The sequence below is a fragment of the Tamandua tetradactyla genome, chromosome 4, assembly GCF_023851605.1.
Source record: "Tamandua tetradactyla isolate mTamTet1 chromosome 4, mTamTet1.pri, whole genome shotgun sequence".
Lineage (NCBI taxonomy): Eukaryota > Metazoa > Chordata > Mammalia > Pilosa > Myrmecophagidae > Tamandua > Tamandua tetradactyla.
This window is the reverse complement of record NC_135330.1, coordinates 162886687-162899352: the sequence shown is the minus strand read 5'-3', so window position 1 is coordinate 162899352 and position 12666 is coordinate 162886687. Positions and strand designations below refer to the sequence as shown.

The window sequence follows — 12666 nt, the reverse complement described above, 5'->3', positions numbered from 1 at the left end:
TGTTAATTCCATTTATTCAATATCTCAATTATTGGGAACAAAAAGATTAGCCATTCCCTTCTCCAGATACAATGAGAACTACTACATTGGAGAAGGGGATTTCACATCTGAAACTATGGTGTGTTTATCTTTTGCCTTCAGATTAAATATAGCAATAGGTAGAACTTTATATGTTTAACTCTTAAAACTTTTAGAAAGTTTGGAAGCAGTGGCGCATTAGACTAGATAAGAGAAATATTTAATTAGAATTTAATAAGGTGGGAAATACTATGATATATGTAAAGGGTGTGAATTTGGAATCAGAATGACGGCTTGAATCTTCCTGACTTTGCCACCACTATCTTCTTCTCCCTTCTAATACAGGTTTTACTGAAGACTACTGAACTTTCTCTTAATAGCTGATCTGTTCGGCAAACATTTAATTAACCCTGCCCTTGGGTGAGACTGACTTTTTAGGAACTGGAATCACTATATGCAATGATTTTGGATATGACATAGGTTTTGGAATCAGACACTCCTACAACTGCCACCCACCAGGAGACCTCGGTAAGTTACCTAAGTCTATTTTTTTGTATGCTGTGCAGTGGGGGTCGCATTTCATTCTTTTCCATGTGACTATCCCATTATTGCTGCACCATTTGTTAATCTTTTTTTTTTTTTTTTTGAATACATGTGCCAGGAATCAATACTTAAGTTTTCCAAACCTATATTTCCTTACCTGCAAAATAGGGGAAAGTCTTATTTCATTGCCAGCATTGTTATAAATATTACATATTATAATCTATGTAAGCCACTTACTATAGTTTCTGGCAGCAAAAAGCACTCAACAAATATTGAGTTGGTAGTTATTAATATTGCTGCTTTTTTGAAAGAAGGGCTGGGAATGACTTCTATCAGAAAGATGCCTTAATACGATAAATAATTTTCCAAGGACAAGTTGTCAGTCATATCCCAGAGTAAAAAGTCATTTTAATTTCTAAGCATTACAACTCTCAGGATGTCTGGTTCCCAATTAGGAAACAGCTTCTGGTCTCACTGAAAGCTCACCTATGAGAAGTTAATGACTTTTCTGTTTATGCAAATATCCCAGCCCATGTCTGGAAACCGAGAAGTAAAATTTGATGGGATTGTTTATCAATAGTGACTAGGTTCCTTTGAAAAAGGAAAAATTCAATCTTTCAGCCTTTAGCTAGAAGGTAGACTGTAGGCTCCAGCTCATGAGTTATTTCATGGACATGGCTTATATAGGAAATAAAACCACATATTGCTAAATTTAAAATTCCATTCCCTTGATGTAATAATACCTCTTTTCAGAATATATTAGATCCATCAACAGATCCTTTTGGTACTTCCTGCTTAATGTATCACGATTCCAACCACTAGTAAAGACTGGTTTTGGTCCCTCCTTAGCACCCTCTGCTGGCTCAGACTGCTGGCCTTTTTCCTTTTCTCCTAGAGCACAACTGCTCCTTTCCTTCTCTCCCTTCCTTACCTCCCTCCATCTCCTTTTATGTCAAGACTCCCAGGTACATACTTTTTTCTTTTTTTTAAACTCATTTGACAATTTTTGTACTATTATTTTATGACCCTTCATACTGTAACCCCACATGTGATATGTCTGAATGCACTCTTTACATGCCCTATATTGTTGATACCCTTGAATTTTACATTTCTTACAGAGAAATGTATCTTTTTAAAGTACATTCTTTATTAACAGCAATATTATTAACTGTAATTGGGCCAATTCCATGAAAATCTCTCATTCACATTCTGGGAATAAAGAGAGTCCTACTAACTTCTCAGAAAATTTTCAGTAGCGTATTTGACTTGAATGTGAATGCACATACACCAGTTGAAAGAGACTTCTGCTTCTAAAAAGTTATGACAATCTTAAATCATGGATACTCTTATCTGTGTTTTTTTCTATAATCTACTCTCTAGAATTGTTTTGAACATCAGAAAACTCAGTGCTTGGTTACTCGAGCTTTGCTGAAATATTTGGCCTCTCAAAACAACATTAATTGGTTTCCAGGCAGTAGATTTGAGAGATATAGATGATAGTTATTTTCCACAGGAAGGAAAGAAGATGGACTTTCATGGAACACCTGAATTTGCTATTTCCCCAACAGCTGATGGCAACTTGGAGCATCCTCATTTGCTCAGGCCATCCAAAGTCTGTCAAAACCCACAACTAGGCCTATGGAAGGCTGGACCCAGTATCTCCTAGGGAGGGAAAAGGACCCAGTCCAGATCCCTTCTTATCCTACTTCTTATCAGTTTACCATGAAAGGCCCAACTTGGATTTGACCCATACTCAATCAAAGAGACCTAACAGAATTCCATGGCTCTCTTTCTGCTCTGCCACTTCTATCACCACCCGTTCTGGACCCCCTTGATTCTATTTGAAATATCTTTCACAAAGGATTTAAAAAATACAAGAAAGCCAAACATACAACTGTTTGACATAACATTTTAGCGTGAATAACTTACTGTTTCAGGACTGGGAGGATGGTAAAGAGAACAGGAAGGCATTGTGCAGTCATTAGTGTGGGAGAAAAGAGGTCATGAAGGGAAAGACTGGAGACCCACTGCAAACTTCTCAGTTTTGCTTGTGGGTTCTGTTTATCTTCAACTGGAAGGAGACAAATAAAAGCTGTGCACTTGATGTTTGTGTTCTGGAGCTGCAAACCCAAGAACTCTGTCTCATATGATTTATTAAAATGTGCTTTTCGTTTTTAATGTGAGGTTGACTTCATACAAAGGAGCATTTTCTCCTGCAGATTCATTAATGAAGGTTGCACCGTTGTCTTAAAAGGAAGTCAGATGGATGCTTAATTATTTACAATTTAATATACAGAATATTTGCCTCATTTTCACAGCTTAAGATATTATTAGAAATTATGAGAGAGAGAAAATAGGGTGAGAGTGTGCAGAAATTTCAAGCATTAAGAACAAAATTCTCTCCCAAATTGCTCACAAATGTGAGGGATTAGTCAACATACTGGACTTTCTGGAACTTTTTGGCACCCAATAATTCCTTCGTGATTGAGTAGTTGTGAACTAAAAGACTGCTTCCCTTCTCAATGCCATTTTGTTAGACATTTTTAATGAAGTAGCAAATTTGTGGCAGAACAGAAAAAGCTCACTGACAAGGTATTAGAATTTATAATCCTGACCGACATACTGAGTTAATTCATTTTTAGCTTACTGCACTTTCCTTCTTAGTAGGTACATGACTAATGCAAATACCTTTGCAGACACCTGCATGCTGTTTTCCTGCATGTTCATAATGGCTTCAGAAATTTTGACATCTATAGGGTCCATGACCGACTCAATGTTGAATGGTCCTTCCAGTCTCTCTGCCACCAAGAGCATCGCATCTGTTAAAATACAGGAACATGGATTATTAGAGAACTGGGAACCCCGGTTTCTTAACCTGTGTTAAACATTTCCAAAGCTAAAAGCTGACAAATAATCATCAATTCCAAAATTTCATTTGCTTTTATATAGTCCCAAGTGAAATTGATGACTAAATATTAAAATAGCATTTTATTTTATTTAAAGATTTAAAGTTATTTTAAATGTATAGAACCAAGCCTGAAAATGAGAACACCAATTCAGATTAAGAAAGGCGAAACATATCTAACTATTCCACATAAAGGAAAAACAGTATTGGGTCAGGGATTAATTGCATTTTAAAAATGGAATCTGTTCTCTCTTCATTTGGAGTTGGGAAAAAACTGGAATACTGGAGAAATGCTGATTTGTGACTATGGAGTACAAATGTAGAGACCCAGCTCAAGCATATTTCTCAGGAAGAATATACCTGTTCCTCCTTTGCACAGTCACTCTACCTATCAAACCCTTCTGTTTTTGTACTTTGGCTCCCCTTTAAGATAGGAGAACTTGTCTTAATTGTTTTTGTGTATTCAAGGCCTACTTTGGTACCCATCACATAGTACGATCTCAAATATGTCTATGAAATTATTGTGAATTTAATTGAACTGATGCATTGTTCAGGAAGCCTCAGTTTTCTGGAGAAGAAAGTAATAATGATACAGAGGGAAAAACTGTGAACTAGGAGTTAGTAGCCTTGGATTCTAGTCCTTGATCTGCCTCCAACTAACAATCTGGATATGGGAAACTCTCTGAACTCACTGGGACACATGTCAGTGAGGTGTATACATAAGACTGGTGATAGGGATTCCCCAGGCATCTATGGGGAGGGCACATGTCCATTTTTATGTCACTGAAAACTGGTCCATCCTCCATCCTTACTACCCAGGACATAGTTTGGTAACTCATTCTTCAGCAGACCTGCCAAGTAGAATTTTCCAGAAATGTGGCTATTGAAGCTTGAAATCTGACTAGAATGATTAAGGGATTGAATACTTAATAAAATTTGCTTTAATTAATTTAAATATAATTTTAAATAACCAACTGTGGCTAGTGGCTACCATATTGAATGCCATAGAAGCCATTCTAGACTTTTAGCATATAGAATCAGTGGATTTCAACTTTTCAATTGTTAAAGGTTTTGGGAGCCAATCTTAAAACATTTCCTTTTTGTGAAAATAATACATGCTTATTATCAAACATTTAGAAAAAGCAGAAGAGACATATAACCATAATCCCAGAATAACATGATAAACAGTTTTGTATATACCTCTTTCTTCTATGCACAAATTTTTAAAGCATGTAATTGGAAACATACTGAACATATATCATAAAACCTGCTTTCTAAATGTAATATATTATTAATGCAAAACACTTTTTTATACAGCGGTGCAAGGAAACCAAATTTTATTTCTATTTCACAGAAGATATTAACATGTTTGACCAAAACTCCAATATAAAAAATCTGTCAGGGTTATAAATAGCTATGAATTAGACTGGTGAGAAGACCTTTTAAGATAAATGACATTTTATAAGAAAGATACAGTGCTATCTGGGAAGCAAAAAGCCACAATTTTAAAGCACGCCAGACTTTGTAAATAGCATCAGCTAATACAGCTATCAACTGTTCTCAGCCAAACCTCATAACGGAGTCCCTGCTGTGCTGCTGTGGAATGACTGAGAATATATGCATCTGGGAAGCACAAAGGACATTGGGAAGGTCCCTTTATTCCACCCTCACAGCCCCAGTACCACGTCCCATACTATTCTCATGGACACAAGAGGCATGAAAAAATGTATGTTTGAACAAGGGCTCAAAGAGTAGCTCTAACAACAAATTTACTAATGTTTTCCTTATGTAATGCAAGCTTATCTATGCATGTCACAGCAGGATTTTATAACTAAAGTAGTTGTTTCTCCAGATCTCAATGACTTAATTATCTGACAATGCCGACAGAGGGTGAACATTGGTTTTAGCATATTGATATCAAAGGTGTTTTCTCCCTTAAGGTCTTGAAAGATGGTTAAATATTGCCTGAGTGCTGGTCTGCTCATTCTGTTTGTTTGCTTTTTAATATCTGTTTTGTGTGTTTATAAAAAATAAGCTCCTTTACTGTAAGACTTCTTAGCAGGCTTTTTGATAAAGAATAATTATGGCAAATGAGCATGTTTCTCTGGATAGGTGTATCCTGTTAAAAGATTTAATAAATCCTTGTCCAGGAAAAAGAATTTGCACAGTGGAGTTATCAACAAATGCGATGAAAGGAACCGATAACTATGGTGTATTTAATTGTGTGTGTTATATATGCATTTGCACAAATCATTATACAAATGGTGCTGGTCCAGCACAATATATTTACCCAACATGAGTAGGCTGAGTTGGTATAGTAATAATCTCAGCAAGACTGAAAGTCTGAAAGCAGAAGTTGCCTTGGGCAAAAAGGACAAATCTTTGGATTAGAGCATAAACATTTAACATTGATCTTATGGGCTCTAAAATATCTCTGAGAAGGTTCCCTTACTTTTTGTTGAATTTAGAACACTCTTCTCCAACTAGACAATCCCTTCTGGAGATAAGGCGAGAAGCTGCTTGATTTGTATCATAAAGTTGGAAAGTTTCTCTTTGGGATTTTCATCTTTTTGTTCCATGCTCCTTCCTCACCACAGGGCTTGCCTTTTAGTTTCCAGGGCCTGCAAGCTCATTTCCCCTACATTGTCTACCTCCACCTCATCCTCATCATAATAAAAACTGCTCAAGGGTTACCCTTTCCCAAGCAGCTGTCTTTTACCTGTGGAAATGGTGATCCTATTGATGACTCAGCACTATTCCACATGCCACCAAATGACTCCACTTACCCAAATTGCTTGCTCCTATATTTCCTTTTTTTTTTGTCCACAAGTCATTTGCTTTGTTAGGTAAACTAACTTAAAATGACAAATCTTCAATGTAGGGATGCATTCATTTTTCCTTTTATTTAGCTCACCAGTCAGAATCCCCTACTCTAATTTTCAAAAAACAAAACCATAAATAAAAATGAACTAAACAGAATGAGATTCTCCTTTGAAAACTCAAAAACCAATTTAGATAGTCCCAGCACCTCAGCATCACTATACAGAGTAGTAATGATTATTGTGTTGATCAAGTATAGTGCATTATTAGTAGAAACATTTTGATAAATCATTAAATAGTATAGATATACATGAATATATTGACAGACTATATTGTTTTTATAAAAAAACACATGAAATATTCTAATTCCTGAAAAAATCAGACAAAATTGTGTGTGAGGCAACTATATAAAACTGTGCATAAAAATCAGTGTATACACACTGATCATAGCTATGTACAGTACTTAGGTTTTAGTAAGAATGAGAGGAAGGCTGACAGAGGGAAGTAAATAGTGGTGTTTGGGATTTATATTTTTCCCACTATAGAGTTGTTTATGCAATTGAATTACTTGACAGAAGGTCAGATAAACCTATACAAACAGCTGCTGCATAGACATCCACAAGCAGAAAAAATTTTAATATAAATACAATATTCATATGACACAGTCACCCCACGGTTTCCATTTTTATTCTAAATATGTGTGATAGGGTTTTCCAGGGCCACATAAAGTAAAACAGCTTTTCAGTAAACTCTTCCAGCATTTTGCATTTCCATTATAAAGGTTCACATTTACAGCAAGTGGCTTTAGGACTGTAGTTCAGACACATATGAGGTGAGAAAGTGTCAATGGAAGGTCAGAGTCGCGCACTCCAGTGACATGGAAAAGGCCTCAGAGCACGTGGCAGCTTTTCCTCAGCCCAGGTCCCAGATGGCGAGAAGATTTGCACAGCAACTCCCCCACCCCAGCCGTCAAGCACACTCCTGTTCAGTTGCTGTGCCTCCCACTTGCTGGGCAACCCATCCAGTCATGCTCCCTTGGTTGAAGGATAACCTTCCTGGGGGTCAAGGGAGGTCAGACCTTAGGACATTTCAGCCTCCTTCTCATTCCAAAGAGAAGAAAACACAAAATAATTTTATGACATCAAGACTGTGGTGGATACATTTCTCTGAAGTCAATGGAATTACAACATCGTTCTCAGTTCTCAGAGGCTACCATCCTATGCTACCTTAATTATCTCTGCACCATTTATATGTTGACATATTTGGAACATTATTTTTAACTCTACTCTTGGAGTTATTACCTATTACCAATTAAACCTAGACCATTATTTTATGTCAGCTAGTGATTGGTTGGTTCTTTCCTGACATATCTACTGGGTAGTCCAAGTTTCCTTTCTCTATAAATAAAAGACTGTTGTTGCCTTGTTCAACCAGTATACATCCTTTTCTTTCTAAGTGGAGAATAAAATTTGGATAGATTAGAAATCACTGATATCTTAGCATGAGCTTCTGATGTACACAGACAGACACTAACTCAGGAATTTAATTCTGCATTTGGGACATGGGAAGTATGAAGCAGTGGAACCAGGACAAGGAGCCAGACTGCAGGTGAAACTGAATCTTTGGGCCAAAGCAGGAATGAAGGCTGTGGAGTGAAGTGCCTGGGTTTGAATCTAGGTTCCTTCATTGAATGACTGGCAGATAATGAGTGAGTCATACAACCTTATAAAGCCTCGTTTTCTTCATCTATGAAATGGAGATCCTGACAGCACCTATCCAAGAGTGATGGTGTGAGGATGAAATGAGATAGTGCTTAAAAATCATTAGCACAATGCCTGGCGTATATAAGGCATTACCTATGGGCAGTGGAAGTGGGAAGAAGTGGAGCAATTTGCAAGATATCTTGAAGGAATTATTGACAGCAGTGGCTGTGAGGGGTAAGGTGTTAAAGGCACACCAATGACTTCAAGATGGATAGCTGGTGCTCTTTTGTAAATTAAATTAATGTTTGGGGATAATAGCTGCTTTTGATGGATGAGCTCATTATGGAGAGATACAAAGTCACATTATTTTCTCATAATGTGCCCCTTTGTTGATTACAGATAACTACAAATTCTTTGACACTGTTGTGTTAGAGAGATGGGGTTTAGTCCTCTCCCCTTGAATCAGGGTGGGCTCTGTGACTGTTGTAACTAATAGAATACAGTGGAAGTGACTCTGCCAGTTTCCAGACCTAGTATTTCAGAGACTACAGTTTCTATTCCCTGTTTTCAGCAAGGCACTTCTCTAAAGACTACTATGCTGAGAGGCCACACGTGAGCATCTTTGTTGACAGTCCCACCGGACCCCAGCTTTGCTGTCCTGCCTGCCAAGGTGACGGGCATATGGACAAAGCCATCCTGCACCTCCCATTAGCTCATCTGTTGGCTGATTACACCGAGTGAGCACAGTTAACACCACATGGAGCTGAAGAATCAACCAGCTGAGCCTTGCCCAAATTCCTCATCCATAGTGCTGTGATATATAATAATATGGCTGCAGTTTTAAGCTGCTAAATTTTGGGATTATTTGTTATGTAGCAATAGAAAACTGGAGCAGCTAAATTATGATCTTAACAAAATATTCAGAGATAATTTTTGCTTGACAAGGACCTAAATTTTCAGAATTCTGGTCAATTGAGACACACACACACACACACACACACACATATATATTTATTTATATTTGTATACTTGTATGGTGGGGCTACATTTCATTATTTTTTCATGTGAGTATGGTGTTATTGCAGCATCATTTTTGAATTTTTATTTGTTTTTTGTTTTGTTTTGTTTTGCTTGTTTTTTGGGAAGTGCATAGACTGGGAATCGAACCTGGGTATCCCACACAGTAGGTGGGAATTCTACCACTAAACTACCCTTGCACCCCCTAGTCAGTTGATATTTAACACAATAAACATCTGTGATGCATCCCCTGCTTACTAACATTGGAATGGACAAGAAAAAAATAAAACATTGCCCTACAGGGAATACGTAGAAAGGATTTGCTTGTGCTCTGCAGAGTGGTGCATTATATCAAGTGCACGCCAGCTACCGCAGATTAGGATATGTGCTTCCCTGGGATGTGAGCATGAGGGGGATATAGAATAGGTACAGAAGAAGAAGAGTCTAATTTCTACAAAGTATTTGAATTGATGAAGGGTAAAATTCTGATATCAGGAGCTGGACATTATCTCTGATTTCCTGATGGCATTGGATTGAAATCTACCCTTTCCCAGGGTCTCCTGAATGTTTATGTGTCCCTAGAATATACACATTGTGTATCACTTCAAGTGATCATAGGTAAATTGAAAAAAATTTTTTTTTGCTGTGTATTATAACATATATACAAAGCAAAGACAGAAAAAAGCAATAGTTTTCAAAGCACTCTTCAACAAGTGTTACAGGACAGATCCCAGAGTTTGTCATAGGTCACCATGCTATCCTTTCAGATTTTTCCTTCTGGCTGCTCCAGAACATAGGAGGCCAGAAGGAATATATATTATTTTTGTTTATCAGAATCGACTTTTTTGTGAGAAATAACATATATACAAAAGACCCAATAAATTTCAAAGCACAGTACAACAATTAGTTTTAGAACAGATTTCAGAGTTTGGTATGGATTATAATTCCACAATTTTAGGTTTTTACTTCTAGCTGCGCTAAGACATTTGAGACTAAAAGAAATACCAATTTAATGATTCAGCAACCATATTCATTTGTTAAATCCTACTTTCTCTGTATAAATATATCATCATGATCATAAGTAAATTTTTAATTTACTTCTTAAGAGAAAAAGATGCAAAATTAGAAATTATTTTGCTGCGTGCCATGGCTTTAAACTGGAAGATAATGATTTTTAAAACCTTTTAGAGGAAGCAAGAAGTCCTTTCTTTTTGAATGAAATGTTAGTAAGCCTTTCCAAAGTAATTAGAGGGTAGAAATAGCCTTGGAAATTCAATTCAAATAAGTGCAATTCAATGTAAGAAATATTTATTATGTTTCAAAGAGTGTTGTTTTGTCATTATGAATTGGTAGGGTATATACAAAAGCAGTCCATGGTTGCCCACCATCAAGGAGTTTACAATCTTTTTGAAGTAAAACAGCTGATGCATGTGAAAATTAAAAAAAAACTGTTTTCCTTTGAAGGAAATTTGAATGAGGCTAATAACATGCCATTTAGAAGTTCTCATTAAATCTTCTAAATTTGTCCCAATAATCTAATCTTCAAAAATGCAATTAATATCCAAGAAATGAGTATGATGATGAATATGCAACTATGTGATGATGTTGTGAATTACTACATATTATATATGTAGAACGGAATGATCAAAATAGGAATGTTTGCATTTGCTTTGTGTTTTTTGGTATTTAAAAAAATAAAATAAAAAAATTCAAAAAAAAAAAGAAATCTTTATAAGCACAACATACTCTTATTTTGTTTGATCAGAATTCTGTAGCACCTGGTTGGTTTTTTCATTGGAAGCAATGCTCATTTACTCTTACATCTGGCAGCACCATTTAAGGTGAATCAATATATATTTTTCTCATCCCAAAGCATGCAAATTTTTTTTTTAAATCAAGCAATTTAAAAAGCATTCCAGTAAATTCATTTGCACCCAGTTGCTCATTAAGTGAACAAGAAAAAAAAAGGCATCCAAGCTATATGTAGGCTCGTTTATGGCATAACATGGGTAGAGTCAGTGGCCTCTGTTTTCTGAGCACACTGAGCACAGGTTCTTTGCCTTCACCCAATCAGTCAATTAAAATGCTTATAAGACATTTGGCAGAAATGTACTTCAAAGGAGAGACCAAGAAAGAGAGGACAACTAGTGGGTAAAGGAACCTACAATGGACACGGGCAAAGAAAAACCAGAAGAGTGGAAAGTTGAGTAGAGAACTTGAGTTTGTGTAGTCAGTAGGTCCATGTCTTTTTTGGGATCTTTTAACTTTGTTTTTTGTGTTTTTTTTTTAAGACACTTTCACTTTTAGAATTCAAATTAATGAGATTGTCAAACAAGGGTAATATCCACCTCCGCTCCTCACCCCGCCTCACCTCTGAGCCATTTTTCTGACTTTTCCAACTAATCATTTCCCTCTCTCTTTGTTCCCCTCTAATCTCTTCTCTGACTTTATGGTAAGAGTTGTCTTTAAAGAACGCAAATCTAATTATGTCGATGCACTGCTCCAAAAGATAAAGTCTTAACTTCTTAGCCTGGGGTAAAAAAGGTCATTCATTCCAGAAACCTACAACCTCTAGATGGGTCCCTTGACTAGATAAATCCTGAAATCTAGAGGGTCCAGCCTCTCCAGAACAGCAACTAGTTCCACCCCCTTATCCCATATTATAGACAGCCCCTTCCAACATGAAAAAGTTAGAACGGCTATAGCCCAAATATCCCTAAAGAGAGGGATAGAAAGAGCAAAGGTGATGGTGGAGTTTTACAGAGAAGGTAGGGTTTAACAAAGGATTATAGTTGCTGAACTATTAAATTAATATTTCTTTTAATCTCCAGTATCTTAGAGCAGCTAGAAGTAAAAACCTCAAATTGTGGAATTGTAACCCATACTAAACTCTGAAATCTGTTCTATAATTAATTGCTGTGCTGTGCCTTGAAATTTATTGCTTTTGTGTATATATGTTATTTTTCACACACACACACACACACACACACACACACAAGTCGATTGTGATGATATAAAAAAAAACATTTATTCCTCTGGCCTCCTGTATTCTGGAGCAGCTAGAAGGAAAAATTTGAGAGGATGGTATGGTAGCCCATGACAAACTCTGGGATCTGTCCTATAACAACTTGTTGAAGAGCACTTTGAAAATGATTGCTTTTTTTCTTTCTTTGCTTTGTATATATGTTATACTATACAATAAAAAAAATTAAGGAAAAAAAAAAGGTTGTTCAGCATCTGGCCTGTCTACCTTACCGGTCTTGACTCCTGCTACTGCCAGCACCCCCGTCTCTCTAGCCCGTGCACAGGAACCCTCCTGTCCGAGCACAATCAGAACTCTGTAAATGACACTGAGATCATGACTACTCTCTCTCCCGATAGCCAATCCTTCCTGCAATCAATGACAAATAATTTTTCTCTAAACACAGTTTCATTGTCATTCTATCTGACGAAGAACTTAAAAGAGATTCATAGTCAGCCTTCCTCCCTCCCTCTCGTTCATTTCCCACTACTCAACATATCCTTGTGTTTCCTGTGATTACAAATAATGCTGCAGTGAATAGCCTTGTACATAATTCATTTAGCACATGTACAAATAAATCGGTTGGATAAAATCTTAGAAGTGAGACTGGCAGGTCAAAGATATGGGCGCTTAGATTT

The 12666-nt window shown here is 36.7% G+C and overlaps 1 protein-coding gene and 1 pseudogene across 2 annotated transcripts in view; one reads left to right on the top strand and one right to left on the bottom strand.

Moving 5' to 3' along the window:
* GPC6 (glypican 6) overlaps positions 1–12666 on the bottom strand; it is a 1138931-nt gene that overhangs the window by 104602 nt on the left and 1021663 nt on the right. For both annotated transcript variants that reach the window (XR_013174668.1, XM_077158532.1), the window contains exon 5: positions 3250–3380. Coding sequence is in view for 1 of the 2 variants with exons in the window: in XM_077158532.1 (XP_077014647.1) it covers positions 3250–3380 (131 nt within the window). In the remaining variant the exon portion in view is untranslated. The remainder of the gene's footprint in view (positions 1–3249; positions 3381–12666) is intronic.
* Positions 8118–12666, top strand: part of LOC143679611 (dual specificity protein phosphatase 18-like) — a 53353-nt pseudogene continuing 48804 nt past the window's right edge.